This window comes from Anoplopoma fimbria, chromosome 6 (assembly GCF_027596085.1).
Source record: "Anoplopoma fimbria isolate UVic2021 breed Golden Eagle Sablefish chromosome 6, Afim_UVic_2022, whole genome shotgun sequence".
Classification (NCBI taxonomy): domain Eukaryota; kingdom Metazoa; phylum Chordata; class Actinopteri; order Perciformes; family Anoplopomatidae; genus Anoplopoma; species Anoplopoma fimbria.
This window is the reverse complement of record NC_072454.1, coordinates 19,403,002-19,415,205: the sequence shown is the minus strand read 5'-3', so window position 1 is coordinate 19,415,205 and position 12,204 is coordinate 19,403,002. Positions and strand designations below refer to the sequence as shown.

Sequence of the window (12,204 nt, the reverse complement as noted above, 5' to 3'; positions counted from 1 at the left end):
CTCAAAATCATATTTAGGGAAACTCTTTGGCAATGCACAAATGTTGTTTTGGCTCTAAAAACATTACCTACATGTGCTTAAAGAGGTTGCAAGTCGATTTAGAGTTAATATTAAAGTTACTGTGATGAGGAACTTTCAACTGGTAATGAAACATTCTCAATTTAATACTGATGCCTCTTACTGACCTATATACAGTAAGTTAACAATACCATGACCAATAAGATTGTTTTTTTTCGAAATAAATAATCTTAATGCTTATAATCGGTGTCAAAATTAGATGAAATCACGCAGCTTCACCAAAAACGTCTTCAGCTCATACTCCAGCTGCCTCCATCAGCGACCAGCCCACTGCAGACACACCCAGATCCGGCTAGCTGGAAGTTGAAAGTTCCTTGTAGAAACTTGTTATACTTACAAAACTTTCCCCCGATCAGTAAAAATCCAAAATAACTCAACTCAATTTTGGTTTTATTTTTTATTTTTTTTCTCTTACAGTATGAACATATGTGATAGAAACATCACTTAGTCAAACCTCCTCAGAGATCAGAGTGTCAAATGTCACCGGCAGTATTTAATCAGATGGAGTTTGGGGAGGGATGGAGCTGTTGTGTTATTTTCCCAGCAGCAGATGAAACAGTGCAAAGTTCTCAGGCTGTGAGCTGACTGACACAGGGTTTGATGTGGTGCCTCAGTCCACACCTGCTGCAGTGACAGGTAACACGCAGGGGTGTAGCACTGTCACACCATCTCTCTGATCCTGCTGAAGGGTAGATGCTGAAGAGTAAAGTCACTGTATGCCTTGTGACCTTTTGTGTCTTATTTCTGCCGCTTATTTCTAATGCACTGCTCTTTTTCTGTTGTTTCTTCTTCACAGGAACAAGTAATGGGTCTGTACTGGTCTATAACCTGACCAGCGGTCTTCTCCACAAAGAACTCAGTGTCCACTCTTGTGAAGTCAGGTGAGATTTTTGTTTCTGTGTAGTTAAACGTACAACCAGGCAGAACGTTCCCAGGATCCCACATTAGATGGAATAACCGTTAAATGACACGTTAGATGAACCCCAGTGGCCTGTCAATCAGCTCGGGGGGATTGATTTTGAGTTGATTGTTTTCGGGCTCATTAGAGTTTGCAGAGGCAATTGGCAGTCACATAATTAGAGTGCCATGTCAGCTCCTGTGTTCCTTAGCTTGCCTTAGTCAGGTTTTATCTGAACATCGGCTGAGTTGTCTTGATTTGAAGAAATACAAACATAATGAAAATAATTGGAAAATAATTCCAACAGACAAAGTGATTAAAGAGTAAATGATCATGCTTCTGCAATAAATATCAAAATAATTTTAGTTTTGCCTTTTTGACATAAGTCCAAAATGCAAATATTGCAGCAGCATAGCTCTTATATGCAATTGAAATCATGAAGTCTAATAAAAATGCTTCATTTTGGTAAGTGACAATGTGGTTACCTGTGATGTGGAGTGGTGAAGGTAACAGAGGAACCCTGGCACCACTAACTATGTAATCAAGCCAGAGCATATAAAAAATAAATAAAAAAAACTGTGGTCTCAAGGAGCTGACAAAAATACTGCAGAGATGCCTCGGGATGTTTATCCCAACAAGTAACTGAATGTAACAGAGGGAGCTTAGATGCACTTGAAAATTGGGACCAGTTTGCATACCGTGCAAATCAATTAATCACAACAACCGAATATATGGTATTACAAGACCTATCTTTTACTATTTCTGTGTGTGTGTGGGTTTGTTTGTTCATTCGGGGTAGAGAGAAGAAGACGATGTGTTAAATTAGTGATGTCCAGTGTTGCAAATCCACCCAAGGCTGCTGATGTAACACTCAGACACAGTGAGTGTAGTGTTGTGTTTGTCAAGTTAACTGTAACAAAATATAAAATCCCTGCCAATTCACAATGAATTTGGGAAAAAAACAGTTGTTTTTGACCTACACGAAAGGACAGCAACATAACTTGTCTTTACCAAGTTCAGTTTATACTCTATACATCTTTCTCACACATTTCGAGTGTAAAGCCGTCTGAGGCAGATTTGTTAATTGGATTTAGGGCTTTACAAATAAATTTTGATTGAGTTAAACAAAAATGATCCAGATCATACGGCGATCTTCTGCATCCATGAACTCATAGAGCAAGCTCACTATCATTTTCTATCACCCCGCCTCCCTGCCGTCAGTCCAGCCTCTTTCTCTGGCTCATTCACATGAAGGGAGGAAGGAAAATAACTCTGGATTTGATTATTAGTGCATTTAACAACTTTTAGGACATAATAATTTAAATATGGGTCATTCAAGTGTTCGCACTGGAATGTTGGTTCACCTGATAACTAATTATCCGCGTTGAAGCCGTCTCTTTCCCAATGTAAGCATATGGAAATTGTAATTCTACCTTTCGGCCAGTATGTAAAATTTGCTTCTGAGCCATGATGGCCTACCTGTTGGCAGGGGTAAGTTGCAAAGTAGAACTCCTCCGTTGCACCAGACAAACACAGTGATGGGGGAGGCTGGTAAACATTGCGATGAGGAAGCAACAAAAAGTGAAAGCAGAGCGAAAAAGACTTTGGCGTTTGTCCACAGAGTGTTGTTTTGCCTCTGTTGGTGCCACAGCACTCCTGCTAGTAGCAGCATGGATTCTGCTCAGCACTTCCACACTTTGAAATTAGATTTTAGTGGCCAGAGCGTCTGGATTGAGACTCATCTTTAGAAATCTGATTTTAATCACATTTCAAACTTCCTCCAAATGGTGTCTCCTGAAGTTTTTTTGCTATCCAGACTTTCTAAAATCAATCTCAATAGGCCAAAATGTCTGCAGGGGAAAAAAAGGCAAATTGATTTCTGGGAGAAATGCATGCAGATATAATTTTCCATTGTTACTTGGAATAAATGACTTGATGTTTTTATGGTGGAAATTGAAATGTTCCTTTAACCTCTGAACACTAAACCATTGCCTCAAGTCTTAGTAGCTAATTAATGAACCTGCCAATAACACATCAAAGGGGCCGTTCAGGGAGAAGCAGAATTCTACATTAGGAAGCTTTCTTTTTCTGTTCATGAGCAAGCATTTGAAAATAGAAATTAAAAACACAAGTAGTAATGAACAGTTGTTGATGATCATTTCAAGGATCTGATGACATAACTGCCAACATATTTAAGATCTATTTAGTGTGAAAATCTACCATACATTTATATCGGATACATATCGAAGCTTTTAAAAAGTTACATAGTAGAATATGTTAAATACTTGTTGTAATGTGTCAAGTCATGCCTCGCTCTGCTAAAGACTGCTAAAAAGTGCAGGATCATAGGTTTATTGTTTTTATATCTTAATAGGGACAATACAGGTCCATTCAAGATACATTGTAGTGATATGCAACATAAATCTAGCTTTGTTTCAGTGTGGTTTTGTTATACATTAAATTATTTTGTCCTGCTATGCTTCTGCACAATGTACTGGTTAATTATGGCCGGCATGACGGACCACTCTGGAAAGAACGCCTCACCACCTTATAAACTCTCTACAACGCAACAGCCAAACATCAACAAAGAGCAGGCTGTGCTTCATTAGTATGGTAGTCTCTAATGAGAAGCAAAACTATTTCACCAGGTTTAATTAAGCGCAAGATTGAATCAATTAATGCTGTTAAAAGATTGATTAGGAGCAAACACCATCCGTTCAAGCATAGCCAGGCTCTTTTTAATGAGAGAAGTTGGTATCCACAAAATGCAAAACTCCAACCAACTTTAATGAGCCATGCAACACAAGCAAGTTTGTTGAAATGTCTGCAGCTACCTCTGCCTGTGTTTATGGTTGTATGTGTAGATTAAAGTGAGTGATTAGGCATTGGTTTTCAGTTTGTCACAGTGAATTTGCACTACAGTCCTGACACTCAGCTGTCTCTTCGGCTGCTCGTCATCTCTCACCCACCACTACAGCACCTTGTGCTGACACACTGCATATAAAATGTAACATCGCTCGTGTTACATTTGTCCATCATAAATTAAGCATAAAGAAAAGGGACTAAATAAATAAATAAAAGTTCTGGACAATATCCCATTCAACCAGACTTTAACATCAAAGTAGTGCCATCAGAACATGGCTTTCTCTTGAAAAACACCTCCATTAGATGTTCTCTCCTCCTGTGTGGGCTCTAGAAGAGCTCTGCTGTTAATTCCTGTGCTGTGACGTACAACATTAAGATCAAAGCTGTGAATTTTCTGTGGTGGAGAGAGCAGAGGTGCTTTATGGAAATGAGCCCAGCATCCCTTGCCCGAGCACAGCCATGCCAAAAGAGGCCTGCCTACTTAGCATCTCATTTACATTTAGTGGGGAAATCGACTAATTAATCATGTGGCTATTTACCATCTCATTACGGTGGAGTTTGAGCTCCCCGAGCTGGGCCCACTTCTCCAAAATATCCATATCTCACACTTGCTGGCTTGATTTGCTGAGCTTTTTTTTTATTTAATTTTTTTATTACACCTCCCAATGGATTTTGTGGAAGTTTTAGGTGTCTCATTTACCTCACCGCAGGATCTAGTGGAGAAATTTTTGACAGCTAGACTGTGTGTATTAGATTGAAATATTATTCATTCATTCCAACTAAAACCTGCGTGTGCGTGTGCTCTTATTCTACAGGGGGATTGAATGGGTGAGTCTCACCAGCTTCTTATCTTTTGCCACTTCTTCTCCCAACAACATGGGCCTAGTGCGAAATGAACTGCAGCATGTTGACCTGCCTACTGGTGAGAGGCCACACACACACACACACACACACACTCATATTATCACCTGTACCTATTATCACCTGTACCTAAGGCTACCACCCAGCTCTTTTATATTATCCTTTGTTCTAGAAGTTTCTGTTTTTCTCAAGGTTCCTGCTGCCTTAATAACAGAAAATCAGTCAGTCTCTCACTCTCTCTTTTTATTTCTCTCTCTGTGTCTATGTAGTTCTCTAAGAGACTCCTCTTGTCCTCCTCCAGGGGATACTTACACACTCCAGAATAGGTCCAAACTAAACATTGTTAGGGTACCACCAAGGGGGGCCTAGATCTGAAAATTAGATCCTATCATGACTTATAACCCTGCCAATGACGGGTCTATAGAATTACTGCACCAGCGCTGACCATTGTGTTTTTCTGCAGAAGGTGGAAAGGGAGAGAAAGAATTGGAGAGTAACCCGAGGATGAAGTAACGAGTGGTCAGTAAGAGATGGTTAAAGGTCCCAGTGGATAAAACATCTTTCCTTTTAGTTTAGATATATGAGAAGTAATATATACATGCAATCTTGAATACAAAACGTTGATGAACACTTATTATTTGACAAATCTAGTATATTTGTCTCCTGTTTCTGCTTCAAACATTTTTAACTTAATGTGTTTGGCTTGAGAAATTTCCATGGTCACTAAAAAATATGCACGCTATAATTGTTGGGTCACAGAGCCTTTATCTTAATTTTTTCAGAACAATGGCGAGGCGATGTCACTTCTTTAATGAGTCTCTAAAGCACCAGAGTCGTCAAAGTTAACAGTCTGCGGCATTAGCTTTGGTTACAGGCTGACACGCCTTCCAACACACATGTATACTTCATTTCTTTCTCGTTTGAATAAGGGAAGTCAGGAGAAGTGGCTTTCTAAGCTCCATCTAAACTAAGACAATGTGATTTTTAACAGAGGAAAGTAGCTGTGGGGTATAGTTTTTCCGCCTACAGATGTTCTTATAGTATTTTTTATATAATTTAATGTTAGATGTTGATATAACAATTACACCATCCGACATTTAACATCCTGAAACAGATTCAGTTTGTCAAAGGCACAACCTTGTTTCCGTTACTTTAGCTTATGTTCGTTCGTCTAGTTCATTGAAGGAAAGGGAGCATATATTTGCATGAAGTCATCAAATAGAACCAGCACCAAAGTAAAGATAATTCTGTGCTTTAAGATTCTGTTCATCACAAGTAAGACTAATCCACTAAGGCTTTCTGATAAGATTTGAAAGTCCAGGTTGAAAAAAATGATCTTCCTAGCTCGTCTTACTCAATCGTGGTGATACCCGGTCTCTACAGCGACGATAGCAGCTGTTGTGAATGGACATGTTCTTTATCTATGAAGATAGGATGATAGGAGGCTGTGCTACAGTAGCTTGGGGAAGTTTGTGTTGAGAAGTGGGAGTGAACGTACTGTGCATTATCTTACAAATGTTTATGATGTGAACAGATGATAATTACATGTTATATTAATTCTATTTATGCATTCATGATCTTGGCAAGTGTCATCAGCTCAGCACTTTGACACATCTTTCCAGTAATCATCCACAGAAACGGAAGAGCATGAATTTCTGACTTTGTTGTGTTTGCTAGAAGGCACACCCGCTTCCTTTTGCACACAGATTAAAAAAATGTGACCCCATTTTGTGTATTCAGGACCTTGAGACGTGCATGTGTTTTTGAGAATTCAGCTAATAATCTGAAGAGCGAGATAATTGACACAAAGGAAATTATGAAAAAGGCTGAATTCGCTTCTAGTGCACCACAGGTCTCCCAAGTTTTCTATTCACCAAATGCATAGCTATGCCGTCAACTTTGGTACATTACAACTGCCGTTTAAACAAAACTGTTGGAGGTCACCCCCACCATCGCCCAAACCGTCACTTGTACATTTAAAACAGGCCCCCTTCCTTAAGTGTCCTCAGCAAAATCAGATCAGCACTTCCTTAGGCAAATCTGATAAGATGCACCTGAAGGGTATTCTTGTTTTGTTTAAAGGGGCACCTTGGTGCTCTGCATAATATGCTGCTGCTGGTGGATGGAACGTACTGTATGTGAATGAAAAGCAGAGATCAGAGCAGGTGGTGAGAATAAGTTGGCGGCATTTTTGCTCTTTTTTCCCCGCTCCGGCGAAGGAGATGAAACCAGGATGCCCTGGCGCAAAAGTGAAATGAGTTCAATCGGTGTCTTCACAGGTTGTAAGGAAAGATACCGTCTCCTGTCTTCCTTCATCAACTCCTCTCCCTCACATGCTCACTTTTCTCTCTCTGTCTGTCTGTCTCTCTCTGTTGTGTTTTCCAGGACGATGCTTTGCATTCAGAGGCGAGCGAGGAAACGATGAGCCACCCATAGAGATGATTAAAGTGTCACATCTCAAGTGAGTTGTCTGCTCTCCCCACCACCAGCGAAACCAAATACCAACAACATCTCAGTTTCTAGTGCTTTTACCTGAGACACACACACTCAGACACAAACTGTACATTTACATATAAACAATTCACACCCACACACTTGCCTTCACACCACCTGCCTGGAGCCTTCCCACCTTTCTTTCTCTCTCTCTCTCTCTCCATCTACTTCTGTCTCTGAACATAGCATTCCATATTTTAAAGTACGCATTCCGCTGGCTTGCTTCTTCCGAGGTGTTATATTAAACAGATTTCTGAAGAAAGGCCCGAATAGCACAGATCCACCATTAATTGCGTTGTTTATTTCCAATTGTTCTTGAAAACTTTCACAAATCCATGGTGTGCAGTGGTTTGGATCATCAATTTTTTCACTCCGGCATTCATTATTGCTGCATCTTTTAATAGGACTGTGATATTGTGAAAAATAGAAGAGCATGCATTTACAGTCCTCACACATTTTCTGGGAATGCAGTCCTTTGTATATTCAGTACATTCTTCTTCCTTTAAATGCACCATATTACCTTTGAGAGTCTTAGCTTTGCGGGTACATTACAAATATGCTTAGGTGTATCATGTATTAAACTGGAAAGGAATACTCTGACTATTCTGTATTCATAAGTGATAAAACACACTTTTCTGAATATTTAATTCAAGTCTGAATATTTAATTCATATACAGCTCTGGAAAAAATTAAGAGACCACTTCAAAATGATCAGTTTCACTGGTTTTACTATTTATTGGTATGTGTTTGCGTAAAATGAAAATTTTGTTTTATTCTATAAACTACTGACAACATTTCTCCCAAATTTCAAATAAAAAATATTGCAATTTAGAGCATTTATTTGCAGAAAATGACAACTGGTCAAAATAACAAAAAAGATGCAGTGTTTTCAGATCTCGAGTAATGCAAAGAAAACAAGTTCATACTCATTTTTAAACAACACAATACTAATGTTTTAGTAGTTGAGTTCAGAAATCAATATTTGGTGGAATAACCTTGATTTACAATCACAGCTGTCATGCGACTTGGCATGCTCTCAACCAGTCTTTCACATTGCTGTTGGGTGACTTTATGCCACTCCTGGCGCAAAAATTCAAGCAGCTCGGCTTTGTTTTCAATGGGATTCAGGTCTGGAGATTGGGCTGGCCATGACAGAGTCCTGATCTGGTGGTCCTTCATCCACACCTTCACTGACCTGGCTGTGTGGCATGGAGCATTGTCCTGCTGGAAAAAACATTCCTCAGAGTTGGGGAACATTGTCAGAGCAGAAGGAAGCAAGTTTTCTTCCAGGACAACTTTGTACAGGACAACTTTGTACTTGCTGAAGCACCCCCAGATCATCACCGATCCTCCACCAAATTTCCCAGTAGGTGCGAGACACTGTGGCTTGAAGGCCTCTCCAGGTCTCCGTCTAACCATTAGACGACCAGGTGTTGGGCAAAGCTGAAAATTGGACTCATCAGAGAAGATGACCTTACTCCAGTCCTCTATGGTCCAATCCTTATGGTCTTTTGCAAACCTCAGCCTGGCTCTTCTTTGCTTCTCGTTGATGAAGGGCTTTTTTCTAGCTTTGCACGACTTCAGCCCTGCCCCTAGGAGCCTGTTTCTAACCGCCCTCGCCGTGCACTTCACCCCAGCTGCCGTTTGCCATTCTTTTTGGAGGTCAGTTGATGTCATCCTACGGTTGTTGAGTGACATTCGAATGAGTTGGCGGTCATCCCGGTGAGTGGAGAGTCGTTTTCGTCTTCTGCCGGTCTCTAGCTTTGTTGTCCCTAATGTCTGCTGCTTGACCTTGTTCTTATGAACCGCCGTCTTTGAAATGTTAAGGATGGAAGCAGCCCGACGCTCACTGTATCCCTCTGCCAGTCAAACCAGATTTGAACCCTTCTTTTCCTCACACAAAACTTTTCTTTTTAACTCTTTTGGCATTGTCACTTTTTTTATTCCAATTACTTTTGAGGTACTACTAGCACTGTTTCTGCCATCCAGCTGGTCCTATTGCAAGAGGATAGTGATGACCACAGCACTGGTTTTTATACTTTTCTTCAATAAATAAGATTTAAATGCTCTAAATGACAATATTTTTATTTGAAATTTGGGAGAAATGTTGTCAGTAGTTTATAGAATAAAACAAAAAAATTCATTTTACTCAAACACATGATAATTTTGAAGTGGTCTCTTAATTTTTTCCAGAGCTGTATATGAATTAAATATTCTGACTTGTGACCAAATAGGGAAGTTGCAGTACATCTGTGAAATGGATCAGAATTGTTTGTTCATGCTGCTCTGTTGTTTCTTGCTGTAAATTGCTGTGTACTTAAGAGGTACACTGCAGTAATGTTGAACACTAAGCAGAGGCGGGTTTTGAAATCTCATCTTTCTTGCATTAAGGCTCTGGAACTAAATTGTACCATTTCAATAGAAAAAACAGTCTTTTCTAAAACATGATCAGATAACTAAGAATCCATTCTCCTACTCTTTTTGCTGGTAATGTGATACATAAGCAAATCAGCATCCAATGTTTAGACATCCACGCCACACGACAACGAGATTTTGAGACCGCATTTTCTTATAAAAAAGACTACAAGATACATTATAATGCGGTCGTGGGCAGTGTGTGTGTTTTGAGATTGAATGTGAGTTTGTGTGTGTGATTTCCATCCTCAGACAGTACCTGGTGGTGGTGTTCAGAGACAAACCCCTGGAGCTGTGGGACACCAGGACGGGGACACTTCTCCGAGAGATGGCTAAGAACTTCCCCACTGTTACTGCATTGGTACTGAAATAATAATAATTAAGCCTTTATTAGTCCCACAATGGGGAAATTTGGTTCTCTGCATTTGACCCATCCCGGAGGAGCAGTGGGCTGCAATGAAGCGCCCGGGGAGCAATTTTGGGGTTAGCTATAACACCGTTCCTTGATTCTGAGCTGCTCGTAAAACACGAGGAAAAACGTACAACAATTACCTGAGACGCTGAAATATAACAAATTACACATGCAGGGTTGCTCACAGAAAATCACAGCTGCATATCTGACCATCTCCAGTTAAACTATTTACTTTAACAAAGCACACCGCTTCAATAATACCCATTTTCAATAATACCCATTGTTGACTCTTCCCTTTGTAAATAGTCTCTGATGCTGGAGGGCTGGCCATTTGAAAGATCAGTCTGAAAACTTTCCCCAAAGCTCAGCAAAGAACAGTGGCTTCATTAGACCATAGAAATGCTCATAAAATAAGAGTTATGCTGGACAAATTTCACAGTGGGGCTGTAAAATCCTCCACAGCGCGAATAAAAATTGCCAGTAACCTTAATAATACATGCTGCCCTCCCCCAGCCCCATATTGCTGTCTCATTTCCATATTGATTACAACGTCGAGTCAGCCAGACTGCAGCCACCGTGCTCCAGCAGTTTCACAGAAAGGCTGTGGAAAACAGCTCTCCTGGTGCCTTAGTTTAATTTATGTGAGCATCTACTGTACGTGCAGATCACTTCCTTTTCCTCCCGTCTCTATCTGTTGTCTCTTTGCACTGTGAAGGTTTGCTGTTATGTCAGCAACTGTGTTTGTGTCTGGGTCTTTGTCTGGGTTCGTTGCTGTAACTGCAACCCTGTGTGTCTGTGTGTGTAAACAGGAGTGGTCCCCGTCCCACAACCTGAAGAGTCTGAAGAAGAAGCAGATGGCAGCGAGGGAGGCCATAGCTCGTCAGACGGTGTCAGACGCAGAGCAGAGCAGTGTTGAATCCTCAGTCATCAGGTCAGCGTTATAAAGCTTCACAATTTTGCTCTCGGAAGCCTCTCGTCAGGATGGAAAGCCCTGAGGCAGGGTTAAAGCTAATATATGAGGAATTGAAATACAATCTAAAAAAAAAGAAACAGTGGCTGATAGTATTAAAAACTATCAATTCAAATGTGTTTTAATGTAACAGTTAATCATTCCAATTCCCAAACCATTTATTTTCCTGTTATTATGTTTAATTGATTATCTGATTACAAAAGTCAACAATCAAGTTTCATTCTCCAGCCGCAGAAACGTGTTCTAGATCAATGACTCTTCTTTTTTGTCTGATGCACTTCCACTGGTGTCAGATGCACTGCCCCCACCAGTCATGTTCCAAACGTGTATATTTGATTTTTAACTGGATGTTACTTAGCACTAATGATTATATAAAAGTGTATATAGTTTCAATAATGTTTTTATACAGTTTAACTGTCAATATTTAGGTTAGTTAGGTCAAGTTTGACCATTTATCCGTCACTATTAGCTAACTATTTCAACATTATGTTTTGCTGATTCTTCTATTTATTTTAGCTTTTACTTTTAGCTAACTACTATTTAACAATTACTTTTTTTATATCACCATTTATCCATTGCCTTTAGCTATGTATATTAATAACTTATCCATAGGTATGCTACTTTTTGCTACTTTTAGCAATCTATTTCAACCTTTTATCCTTTACTTTTAGCCAACAGTTAAGACCTCTCTTTGTCACTAGCTCACGAGTTTTCTCACATTTAATCAAAACACATAATGTTTAAATGAAGCCGACTTAATATGTGGATTTTCTTTTTTATTTATTTCTGAAACCATTCTTTCTATTTTTTTATTACTTATTTCTCTCCAATCCATCATCCAGTACTGCTGGTTATAAGTCACTGACCTGAATGATAGTAGTTCTGCTTGCCACTGTCAACTGCTGAATACCAAGATGTCCAAGTCCTGCCACAATATTTCACACTGGAAAGAGTGCAAAAAAAACCTGACATGTTTCTCCACTACAGTCTCCTGCAGGATGCAGAGAGCAAGTCAGAGACCAGCCAGGCCATCTCAGCCAGGGAGCATTTTGTATTCACTGACACCGACGGGCAGGTCTACCACATCACCGTAGAGGGCAACACTGTCAAAGATGGTGCACGAATTCCCCCTGATGTGAGTCCAGAGATCATGTCTCTTTTGAATGTCTCTTTTTACTTCATATGTTACTGAACTACTTCAAGGTCATCCCC

The 12,204-nt window shown here is 39.9% G+C and overlaps 1 protein-coding gene across 1 annotated transcript in view; it reads left to right on the top strand.

Annotated features, from left to right (window-relative positions):
• The window catches only part of wdr11 (WD repeat domain 11), a 50,252-nt gene that overhangs the window by 22,839 nt on the left and 15,209 nt on the right, over positions 1 to 12,204 (top strand). Inside the window, exons 11-16 of the mRNA XM_054600413.1 lie at positions 875 to 959; positions 4,657 to 4,763; positions 7,088 to 7,163; positions 9,863 to 9,971; positions 10,832 to 10,953; positions 11,980 to 12,127. Of these exons, the coding sequence (XP_054456388.1) occupies positions 875 to 959; positions 4,657 to 4,763; positions 7,088 to 7,163; positions 9,863 to 9,971; positions 10,832 to 10,953; positions 11,980 to 12,127 (647 nt within the window). The remainder of the gene's footprint in view (positions 1 to 874; positions 960 to 4,656; positions 4,764 to 7,087; positions 7,164 to 9,862; positions 9,972 to 10,831; positions 10,954 to 11,979; positions 12,128 to 12,204) is intronic.